The sequence below is a fragment of the Cyprinodon tularosa genome, unplaced genomic scaffold, assembly GCF_016077235.1.
Source record: "Cyprinodon tularosa strain WSP-4 unplaced genomic scaffold, ASM1607723v1 ctg429, whole genome shotgun sequence".
Classification (NCBI taxonomy): Eukaryota; Metazoa; Chordata; class Actinopteri; order Cyprinodontiformes; family Cyprinodontidae; genus Cyprinodon; species Cyprinodon tularosa.
The window spans coordinates 713,694-726,402 of record NW_024039151.1 but is presented as its reverse complement, the minus strand read 5'-3'; the positions used below and the strand labels follow the sequence as shown (position 1 = coordinate 726,402).

The 12,709-nt window shown below is 38.6% G+C and overlaps 1 protein-coding gene across 2 annotated transcripts in view; it reads right to left on the bottom strand.

Annotated features, from left to right (window-relative positions):
• LOC119792704 (actin-binding LIM protein 3-like) overlaps positions 1 to 12,709 on the bottom strand; it is a 68,833-nt gene that overhangs the window by 35,821 nt on the left and 20,303 nt on the right. For both annotated transcript variants that reach the window (XM_038299452.1, XM_038299453.1), the window contains exons 4-7: positions 11,244 to 11,356; positions 8,733 to 8,859; positions 8,452 to 8,545; positions 7,969 to 8,056 (exon numbers count right to left, since the gene is read on the bottom strand). In XM_038299452.1, the coding sequence (XP_038155380.1) occupies positions 7,969 to 8,056; positions 8,452 to 8,545; positions 8,733 to 8,859; positions 11,244 to 11,356 (422 nt within the window). The remainder of the gene's footprint in view (positions 1 to 7,968; positions 8,057 to 8,451; positions 8,546 to 8,732; positions 8,860 to 11,243; positions 11,357 to 12,709) is intronic.

Below are 12,709 nucleotides of genomic sequence, written 5' to 3'. Positions count from 1 at the left end.
ACAGTATTCTATAATCGTGAATGGTGGGTCAGATGCGCATGCGCATACAACGAAAAAACGTCCAAAACGTACAAAATTACGGTGCATAACTTTTCGTACGATTTCATACGCACTCATAATGAGAATAGGTTGACTAGTGACGTAAAAACTCAAAAAAAAAAAAAGGGTTTCATATAAGTTTAATTTTCAGTTTATACTTTTCTGTACATGTTCTGGCCCACAACCATAGCCTGATGGTTGAATGGGCCCAGTTCTGTACTCACATTAGTATTTATCTTTTTCTGGAGTCTGGGGGAGATTCAACCCAGCAGAATGGACTTCGAGCTGATATACAACCACCACCAGCAAGAATGGAAATCTAACCTACACTCACAATATCTAAGCACACACAGACACAGAAGCACAAAAAAATCAATACTGCAGACAAAACCATGCGTGGTGATTCAGTGCACCCCTGTCCCACCCACACTCCTTGGCTCTGCTGCCAAGCAGATATGTGGCCTTAAGATCCTTCATCTCCTGGATGAGAAGAATCTGCATTTGTACAAAGAAAGTCATTCATTGACAGGAAAACTGTCCACCTGAATTTGATCTACTCTAACACAACCTGTGCCCTGCTTACTTCCTTTCAGGGACATTTCATTCTGTCATGAGATGAGGCTCTTTGATCATTTCACCTTTATGCAAAGTAAGATAAATCAATCACAGAGCTCAGCTGTCTGAGTCTCACCAACGATATTTAAAGAAGACTAGATAAGACCATCCAGTGTTAAACCCAGGAAGCAATATTGACCTTTTTGTTTATGTCATTTGACATTCTAATAGTTCTATATTAAGAAGGAGATATGCAAATCAGCCTCAGAGGAAATGCATTTTGCTGAATAACGCTGCCGGTTATGTATACTGGACAGAAAACTCAGCTGCACCGAATCACCTGTGATCCTGAATCCATCTTTGTTCAAAGAAATGATTGTTTATTGGGGGTCAAACTAAATGGTGGCCATAGAGTGCAAATGCCACGTAAATACTGAAAAAATAGACTAGCAAACACCAAAAAGAGACTTACACATAACCACATTAAATACATGCCAAGAAAAATGCTGTTAGTAGAAAGAATAAGTGTCATGATCTTGCCGCTGATGACTGGCTTGATTGGTCATTTCTTTCACCTGCCTAACTCTGCCCAGCTTCTATTTAAACTGCTTGCTCCCAGTCATCAGTGCCAGGTTATTCTTGAACCTTCTGTGTTAGAATTTTATGTTTGCCTGTCCTGTCTCCGGACTCCTGTTGGATTCTTCTTGTGGACTGAACCTGGATCTGCCTCCTGACTTCACCCTCATGATTATCCTGCCTTCCTTTATCTGCTCGGATCTGATCTCCTGTCAGATCTTTGATCTTCAAGGCTTCGGCGTCTGGAACTCTCTGTTCGGCAATCGCTGCATCTTGTCAGCTGTCTGGGTGGTATCAACCTCGTTCTCTCGACACAGACTTTACTTTAAACCATGCTTAGTGACTCACGCATTCATATCATCCTCCGTCAGATTATTGTGGTCACTAATCTGTGTTTTTCTCCTGCCGAGTTTCCTGTCTCAGACGCCCTAGCCACTACTACTGCAGATCTGCAGCCCATTTATTTAATTAACAACGCTTTTCGAATTATCCCATTGTCTGTCTTGACCTTTATGCTGGGTCCTCTGTTCTGAGCCATGACAACAAGTTAAGAAAAGCGCACATAAAATACATAAATGATGCTAAGACACAAACGAGGGATGAAGCCAAAACTGGTTCAACCAAGAAGACCAAGACCAAGGCTTAGAATTTCACAAATGTTGTTAATTAAATCAAAATATGAAGGTAAAACCTTAAACCAGGCTTTTATTTTGCAGGTGGAGGTTAGCGAGTGTAGCGAAGGACAACAAAGCTCAACTTAAACCTGAATGCAGCATAAATCACATCAGTTTATTTATTTAGGACCGCTTTACAGTATGTCATCTAAAGGCAATGTACAGAGTCAGCTCAATAAAATTATAGACAGATTGGTTAAAAGTTTTGTGTTTCTTAGGCCCCGTCCACACGAAGTCAAACCCTGGCCTAAACGCACAAATTTTTCACCAAACCAGCCTCTCATCCACACGAAGCCGGCATTTCGGGGGTCTGTAAACGATCTTTTTTTTATTCAGCCTTCAGAGTGGGAAGATTTCGAAACGCCGTTTTCGCGTTTCCATATTTACGCCCTAACCGCATTTTTTTTTTACACACATGCGTCATAGCGTCGCCTCTAAACACGCATGCGCGACACAGTATCACAACAACAATGGCGCCGTTGCTGCTAATGCTACTCACCCTGCTGTCGGGCTTACAACAGAATCTTCTTCTTCTGGAATATCTCCAGGAAGAACAGAGCAATATCGACGACATAGTTCAGCACCTGAATTTGACTTAACCACGAAAATGGACCCGCAGGGCAACCATGTATAAATATTAGTGCGCATGCCCAACATTTCGTCGCTTATTTTTGCTTTGGCACCACAGCGCCACTTACAGGCCTGGCATACATTTTGCAGCGTTTTCATGCATTCGTGTGGACGCTCACATTTATTTTACGTCACCGTCTTTACGGCAAACGTTTTGGAAAATATCAGCGTTTCGTGTTCGTTTTGACTTCGTGTGGACGGGGCCTTAGTATCTTAACCCAGCTTGTTGCATCAAGTCATTGATTTTGCTGAATTGCTACTTTTGGCGGAGTGTGTTTCCAAAGTGGACAGCAGTTCAATTGTGTTGTGGACAACAATCTCTCATACCAAGCAAGCATGCAGAGTGGAGATGAAAATTGCAGCAGAGCCAGGCTTAAAGTGAATGGTCGTCTGTCAAGACGCACTTACTGTAAGGTTTTAGTGGAAACAGCAAACACACAAAGAAACTCCACGATCTAGATTTTTTCCTTTCTGTTTCTACTCTTTTTTCTATTGGTTCAAGGGTATGAGGTTGGTACACTTCCATTGGACTGTTGTAGCAAAAGAATAAAGAAAACAGTCAAGATTAAGACTGACACAATTAATCGCGATTAATCGATTATTGAAATAATCCTAAATTAACTAAGTAATTGATTAATTGTTAAATGGAGTTTAGGGACTCTAAAACATACCTTTTGTTTATAGAGTGACCTACTTAGAGTAGTAATTTTAACACAATTTTGCATCTAAGATGAAAAAAACTGATTAATCAATAAAAACAAACATTATAGCCCTAGTTAAGATAATAAAAAAATGAAAATAAAAACAGTTCTTTAAAATCTAATATTAGCTGTTAAATTAATTATTACGTGTAACGCTGTTATGTTGAATTTCATTGCGTCTGGATTAACATAACGTCGGATTCTGAATGAAAGCAAAGCTACAACCCTCCCAGGCCTCCAGTTCCCACTAAGTTTTGATTAGAAGTTTTATGAACAGATCAGAAGCCAGATTTTATAACCATTTTGTGTTTCGAGCTTTGAATGAAATTAATCTAGATTAAAAAAATGCTCATTATGTTAAATGTGTATTTAATCAACAATATCAGCTGAATCATGATTACAAAATTGTAAAAGTCTAATTGATTAAATAAAAATTTTCACTTGCCCATTACTACTGCCAAAGTATCCTAAAAATGTAAGAACCATAATTTAAAGGCAATAGAAAAAAAAATCTTGATGCTATTTGCTATTGAAGACATGCCTTTTAAGATTGACTGGAGGCAGTACGTGTCTACAGTATGTGTCTTCCAGCTTCGGTGTGCATGTGTCCTAATTACACTTGTCTTACGAGGGTGATAGTTCAGTCCTTCATGGCTGAAGTCATCAAATGGAGCAAATATAACCTTGGGGCAGCTTACAGAAACTGAGTAGAAACACACAGTCCCATTTAAACAATAACAATACATGCATGTACATCAATGCATATGGATAAATTTAAAAGCAAGCTTTGGTCAGATATACACACATGTACTTCCTGTACAGATCTAAGATGCTGTCGCCCTAACAGACTTAAAATGTTATATGCAAACGCCTTTTTTTTTTTACTCATGCCTCTGAGAGGAAGCCCAGCAGAATGTCAATGAGGCGAAACAGGAGGTGTCGACCTGCGTGGCGACTTTGTGTTACAGCCACATGTTACGGGTAAAGCAGCTCTACTTTTTATCATGGCTGCTTCAATCCCTGTTTAACTGGGAAACATAATCTTTTTAAAGCTTTCTGTCTTTACATCTAGTTTTGTGGATGGTTTAAGTCAAGTTCATATGGAAAAACCATGTTTAAAATTGCACCTTTGTAAGGTTAACGTTTACAAAACTATAAACTCTTCTATGCCACGGTGGTATTTCTTTGCATTTTATTTACTTCTTGAAATTCAGCATTCCTAAATTAAGATTCAATGTATAACTGATGTGTTGTAAATCTTAAATACTGGAATCTCAATGTCTAGATCCTGCAAAATTGTATGTGACTTTTGTGTTTTCTTTTCTTTGCACTTTGATAAGAAGATCAGATATTTGTTTCTCTTTATAATAAAAGTAGCACTTTAAAATAGCTTGTCATTTCAACATGTGGAACATATATGGAAAGAAACAGAAACAAAAATAAATCAAATATAACATTAACTCCCAAGATCGAGAGTAGCAGCCATCTGTTGTTCAATTAGGAGCAGTAGTTCTCATTTATATGACAATCCCTGAAATCTCATGTGTTGATGAGCAAGGGACTTAACATTGTGTATCCCAATATGCATATTAAGACTAAAAATGTGTGTTGTTTGTAAGTGCACTTTTGTGTTAAATGCATTTTATACGTGAGGTAAAACACACTTTACTGGTCTTCCTAACCACAAATATGCAACCACCCTCTGTTCTGATGTGTTTGGGCTGACTGACTGGATTCTTGCACGCATCATGCTCGGCATCAATCAACTTTATCTCATGCACCTGCAAGCTGCTCGCAGTGGCAACTAAATCAAGCTCATTCCCTGCACCTGTTCTGCTGCCCATATATACCAGACTCCCACAGCCAGTCATCGGCTCTCTGATTCTGGATTGTGATTTATACTATGATTCTTGCTCTGCCCTGTTCAGCCATCCTCCAGTCTATCTGGCCCATCATCTCCTGCTATGTGCAGTCTGGATGTTTTGCATTCTTCTCCTCTCTGGACATATCCTGCATGCAACAAGATTTTGTTCATTTCTTTAACATTTTAAAACTGCAACATAATATATAAACTGCATGTAACAAGAAAAGCATTTAAATACTTATGGCATCCTTTCTAATAAATCTGTTCTGCAAAAAAGAAAAAAACATTTCTCTGATTTAACAGAGACCTGGGATGAAAGGACCTCTGATGCAGTCAGACCCATCAGAATTACTCTGACACAGACAACATGGAGTAATGAATCCCATCAACACAAGTGAAGGATAAAATGTAATTGACTTTAGTCCTTGGACAGTGTGTACTTACTATTCAGCCCTACTGTAACTTCAGTAGTGCTTGCAGATCTAAAGGTTCATGTAAAACCTATAAACTTTTATACAGTGATTTACAATTTATCCAGTCCCTTTAAAGCATCTTTTTTGCTGATCTTCTCTTTAAAAACATACAGTAAATTCTCATTCACAATACTAAGGCCCTGATCTTTTAAAGATTAGCATGTGTACAAAGTGAATAGCAAAGCTGACCTACTAACCAAATGCACACAGAGTTTGTGTCTCTAAAATGAGCAGAACAGGACTGAAGACATTTAATGCATTTGAAGAGAAATATTCCATAGAATATTCAATGTGCATGTTAACATATTCGGATTTCACCGATCAAATAGATTTTTTGGGGGAAAACCTATGTGGAGAAACCTGCGCCATTTGAATTAATCAGAATCTGTCCAAATTTGAAATTAAATGTGTTGAATTAAAATTGAATTTCACTAAATTAAAACTATTAAATAATGTGAAACTGAAAAAAACTTTATTTACTGATGTTATATTAAATGTCTTTGTTTTTGGGTGGGGCGGCTGGGCTGATGACAATACACCCAGTCAGTGTTAGCCCAGCAAACAACCTCCACCCCAAGCTCTCCATGCCGCATCTCGCCCCCCTACCACATCGCATGTCGCGGCAGCAAGGCAACAGCCCAGCATGACACGACCCCGAGCAGACGCCACCAAGCCACACTACGTGACCCAAAACTAGGTCAAGATTAACCCCGCAAAGTATCTCCGGCAAGAGGCCCGCACCACAAGTCAACACCCACCGCCATGTCCCTTAAGTCATACAAACAAAACCTTTTCACCATCACTGCAACTCTGTATTGGTTATAGACATTTTCTTACATTTGGTACATTCCAACGCGCCGTTGCTGTTAGCAGTGTCTCCACTAGTATTTTTTTCTGGTGAGCCAGTATTCATTTTACAGATGGAGGGGCTGTGGGGGTGTAATGTTGCCTTGCAGTTTTCTATAAGTGACTTTTGAACATACAAGTCTACTCTTTGTAAATGAAAATAATAATACTACTAAATACTAATACTACTAAAAAAAGTAGTAAACATGAAACTGTCTGTGTTAATCAGTGCTAAAATTCCTACTTATATTATGTTATAAACAGCCTCTCTCTGAGTGTCACAGTCCTATGGCTGCTGTTCACAAAGTTATTGTTCCAAGAATGCACAATCTACAGCTGATACTATCCTGCCTTTCGTATTATTCAAGTTATGATTAGGAATGACGATCATTGCTAAGAGGATATCAAATTAACGAAATTAATGTCTTTTTTTTGTTGCTAATATTGAGTTTTTTTAACTTGCTAAAATCCTGTTAGCAAACCAATTATTTTTTCCTTCCTTTTTATAAACTTTACACTTGAAGATAATTTTATTTAAAGATAAAACATGTATAAAAAATGTGCATTTTGAAAATGCATACATACATATAAAAAAAAAAAAAAAAAAAAAAAAAAACTGTTTTCTCACCCCTCGTGGGGTGGTATGTGTCATCCTCAAGCTCGGGTCCACTACCAGAGGCCTGGGAGTTTGAGGGTTCTGCGCAGTATCTTAGCTGTTCCTAGGACTGCGCTCTTCTGGACAGAGACCTCTGATGTTTTACCTGGAATCTGCTGTAGCCACTCTCCCAGTTTGGGGGTCACAGCCCCCAGTGCTCCAATTACCACTGGCACCACTGCTGCTCTCACTTTCCACATCTTTTCTAGCTCCTCCTTCAGTCCTTGGTATTTCTCAAGCTTCTCGTGTTCTTTCTTCTTGATGTTGCTGTCGCTTGGGATTGCCACATCTATCACTACTGCCTTCTTCTGCTGTTTGTCCATCAACACGATGTCTGGTTGGTTAGCCATCACCTGTATATATATATATATATATATATATATATATATATATATATATGTATGTACTTTCTGGGTTTTGTTGCGTCTAGAGAGTTGATGTGACGTTTCTTACTGACTCTGTTCTCATAAATTAAAAGAATGACCTTGAATGTTTACAACAGTTGGAATGATCCAGATGCCCCCGGCTATTCTGCCATGTTTTTGCCAAAAAGTTATCTGAAGGAAACAGGTCTTGATTATATTTTTCATTTCACATGAGGATGCTAAAGCCTCTTTGAGCATTGCTCCATTTCCAATGTATCTCAGCATTAGGACATCCCAGTACGTCTCCATGGCCCGAGTTCAAGCTCAGCTTAACACAGACATACACACCTTTATGTACACACTCAGTTCCACAGAAGCTGCATCACTCATAGGGCATCTGGTTTCTTGCAGTGCACAATTAAATTAGTAGCTCATATTATGATGTCTATTAAAGGTACAAATCAGGAAGCATGTTTGTATTTGTTTGACAACATATTAAGAAAATAAATGTTGTTTTATTTTCATGATAATCATAATTCAGACCAATATGGCCTATTTGTTTATTGATTAATAATAAACAGTTTCCTCACCCGTAAGGTACATTTCCTCTCCTTCTTGAAACGTCATGTGACAGCGAGCACACCTGGCACAACTCGGGTGGTAATGCCTTCCTCCGGCCTGCAGATGTAATGCAGGAGCAGGAAGGAAGAAAGAAAAGACATCAAAGAGTCACTTAGAACTGAAGGGGACAGCACAGATGAAAATAGAGTGATGATTGATAGAAGGAAACAGTGGAATTAATGAATAGAGAGAACTAGAGAGAAAAAAGGCAGATTGGTAGATAGGAGTGTTGTTTTGCATGGTCATAAGTTTCGTCAGAGAAGGTTGTATTTTCAAGGTAAATTCCTGCAGCATTAAAAGATCCTGCTCAGATGTATCTCTTGTGTACATTTGAAATAAAAAATTACTAATTTTTCACACACAGTCTGATCAACAGTTACATTTTTGGCTTGACAATTAAAGATGAATAAAGTTCAGGTGATCAAGACAAGAACAGCAACAAAAGCTCTTACCTCAAGCACCCTGCCGCTGATGTACCTGCTGCAGCCTTCACACTTGATCCCAAACTGAGTGTGGTAGTCATCCTCACAGTAAGGAATCCCATCTCTGCCAGTAATAAGGATTTGCATATCATTTCTACTCCACTGTTATTGCAATAGTCGTACTGCTCTTCATTCATTTCATAAACAGCTATTCGAACATGGTATATCACCGATACCCATTCCCACTGTGCTTATTGACTCATGCTTGGGCTAACTGTAGTAATATATGAAGAAAAGATGAAGCCACTTACTTGCTGATGTATTCCCCAGTGAGAGTACAGCCACACGTCCTACATTTGAAACAAGTGATGTGCCACTGCCTCTCCAAAGCCAGCAGAGATTGGCCCTGCTTGATCTCTTGGCTGCAGCCTGCACAGTCTGGATAGCAGGACAAGAGAGGGAGGAAGTCAAGAACTGAGGAAAGGCATAACGTCTTTAAGAACTCATTTGGTTTAATTCTTCTCCTATCTTCCTTTCCATCCCTCTCTCCTGTTGAAATACCACACTGTTTCAGACAGATGGAGTGACCAAGACTAGGCTGTGAAATGACCTGAAGCACAGGCCACATTCAGAGCATGTAGCTACAGTATGTTCCTTTAGGGATTTTAACTCTTTTTGGTCAGGTTCAATATGGCAGGGAAACTCTTATATATGTAGGAGGTGAATAGATACATCAGATGGAACTATATAATATGAAGAACCTGCTTTAATCTATAAAAAGCTAAGCAAAATATCACTGTGACATAGAATTTGCTCAGTTTTTACAAAAAGAGTGGTGGCCATTGCAATCATTTGCCACACCCATGGCCACTGCAACATACTCTATCACCTTTAATTCTAGAAGGTGGCAGCAGTGATGCTCTCTGGTGAAATGTCTTAACTAACTTCATTTTTTGTTGTTAGTATATTAACCATAAACTGAAAACAATATTACAGTTATTAATTAATCATTTACATCAATATACTAACAATAAATAAGACAAAAACAGAACTCATCTTTTCAGAATTAGGCAGAATTAGTGCTTTCTGGGGAAGACGGAAAGTTAGTATCTGCTATGACTAAGGAGTCTTATATTAAATTAGAGATAAAGAAGAACTTCTCACCTGATTCACTGTGTATATTATACAGAACCAAAATCAATATAGATTTATCAATATAAAGGGTCTAAGAAAAAATAGATTCTGTCAAATATTGTGATACTTTTTTTTTTTTTAGAAGATTATCATAATAATTAAAAATGCTGATATATTATAACATTAGATGATAATGATTCAGAATATAGAAGCAATCAAATGTAAAAAAATATATATATTTAAAGGCAAACACACGCTTCAGTATCTAATTCTATAACACTTAAACCCCCATTCGCTTGTTGGCAGGGCGCTATATTATTACAAAATGTATTAATGTTGCCTTTGATACTGTATTCAGTGTTGGGGAGTAACGGATTACATGTAACGACGTTACATAATTTAATTACAAAAAAAGAGTAACTGTAATTCGTTACAGTTACAATGAGAAAATATGTAATTCAGTTACAGTTACTTCCGAAAATATTAAGAATTACAAATTTAGTATATATTTTTTTTAAATATAAAGAAAAACCTTTGCGAAATATGTAAAGATATTTTTTATTGCTTCGTGCCCTGTATCGCCGTTTCCCGCTACGGCTCCTTGTCTCTATCATATTTGCCACTCTGATGATCCATCCTGTGCTGGTGGAGCCTCCTTGAGGAACAGCAGGCGAGCGGACGGTTCTATTTCAGCTCAAGCAGCGCATCAAAAATGACAGCCTTCCAGCACTGGAAATTTAAGGAGCATTTCATTTGCATCTGTGAAAATGGCTCAAATTTATCAAGAACTTGTCCACGTCGAAGCAATCTATGTCAAACCTGAGGAAACATTTAGAGGTAAGTGCAACTCACTGATAGACGAAGCATCTCTTCTTGTGGACATCCTGTGATTGCCTGTCAGCAGTTCCCTCTCAGCTTAGTGCTTTTTTAAGGTTCACATTCAGTTCTCAAAAATTAAATGTTGAACATGGATCAATACTCATTAAAACCTTAAAGTAATCAAAAGTTATTAGTTATATTACTTTTTAAAAGTAATCGAAAAAGTTACACTACAATTACACTTTAAACAAGGTAACTTGTAACTGTAACGGTCCGATTACATTTTTAAAGTAACTTACCCAACACTGACTGTATTGCGATATATATAGCCAATTCTTACCGCTGATAAATAAGTGTGCAGGATTATAAGCAAGGGCTTAAATAAAATCTAGTTTCTCTTTATCCATTTCTTTGGAAAATATGGATATTTTGCTCATTAAAAAAAACATTTGTTGCTTTTTGGCATTCTTACTGTATATCTATCTCAATATTTTTCTCACTTGATAAAGGTAAAATTACAAAGGAGAATAAAGCATATAAGTTAAAACAAGCAGCAGCAATTATTAGATGTGTTGTTTCCATATTTATTGACAAAAAAAATAAATCCAACAAGTTCTGTCTTTTAACCTCATTAGTGATTGGAGTAAGATTTAAATAAAGAGTATTGAACGTGAACCAAGCTGCATTTTATTATTGCTTTGTTTCATTGTTTCCCTTGGCTTACTCTTTTTTTGAGGTTTTTATAACTATTCCGCTGTTTTAATTCTTAATTTCCCCTGTTCAAAATACTCAAAGGGAATCTAGGAACAGCATAAAGCAGCGTGTGCTGTAGGTGCCCATGTGTCAGAGTGTGCATGTTTGGTTCTTACAGCTCGGTCCAAGAATCTTAACAGGCTTGTCTTTTTTCAGAGAGCGCGAGCACTGCTGACATACACACTTTTTCCCACAGAAGGTCACTCTGTCTCCAATTGGGAATGGACGCCTGAAAACACACAGTGCAAATTAAATAGATTTCAAAGCAAGCAGGAAAATAACCTCTGTGGAGCAATAATCATTCAAAATAATACATTCTGAGGTTTTATTTGCAAATACATTTCAAATGTAAAATGTATATATAATTACTAATAATTACAAAGATGGACTAACCGAATTAACAACATACGGTTGATAATACTTATATTGCTTAGGTGGGTTATCAGGAGAGGTATTGAGTAACACTTACAGGTTTTTCTCCCAATAGATGGATTTTTCTTTCAAAGAGGTTTACTTTTATCAACATAATTTTAAGAGTAAATTCAAAATGAAACATCTGTGAAAAAAACAGCATCCAAAGAGAATCTTAATATTTGTGTCATGATCTTGGCGCTGATGGTTTGGTTTTTTCCTTTGCTCCTTGCTCCCTGTCTAATTGGTTCTGCGGCTGATTATTGCCGATCCTTTTCACCTGGTTCCTCTACTATTTAAGTTGTGTGTTTGCCTCCCATCAGCGCCAGGTTATTTGTGTGTTTTGGTGAGACGTTTCCTAGCATTCTTTCGTCTGTCTGTTTTCCTGATTTTGACCAGTTTCTGCCCTGAGGATCTTGAGTTTTGCCTTGCCCCTGTCTGCTCTGTTTGTCGTATCTGATCTTGGATTCCACCGGCTTCTGAACCTGGAACTGTCTTCTGACTTCGGCCTTGGATTTCCCTTCTGGACTCTGTTGCTGCTCGGCGTCGGCTGGCGCCCGCTCCGCTTACTCTCTCTAGGAGCTCTGGGGGCGTCGCCCGCCGCATCTGTTGTCAAACCTCCCTCCGGGATTCTGATGTTCTCCGCGAATGGACTGAACTTTGAATCAGAGATCCGTCCTGCAGCAGACGAGCAGCCCCGCGCACCTGTTTGTTTATAATAAACGTTTTGAACTTTCCCACTGCCTGTCTCGCCCTGAATTCTGGGTCCAGTATTCTAAAATCATTAGGATTTGTTGTTGACTTCTTTTTATCCAGGACTGGGACATGGGGCAAAAGTGTCACCAGCGAATCCCAGACCCTTTCCTCAGACACCTCTGCAAACTCTTCTGGGGGAAGCGTCCCTCCAGTGTGTCCTGGGTCATCCCCTGGGATTCCTCTTGGTGGGACATGCCTAAACTCGCACTGAGGGAGGCGTCCAGGGGTTTATCCAAAAAAGCCGCCTCAGCTGACTCCTCTCAATGTGGAAGAGAAACGGCTCTACTCTGAGCCTCTCCCCGATAAGCGTTCCACAGCCTATCTCTTAGGGAGTACCCAGCCACTCTATGGTAAAAGCTCTGCTGCTTGTATCCTGCATCCTGTTCTTTGGTCATGCTCGAGATTTCATGACCAT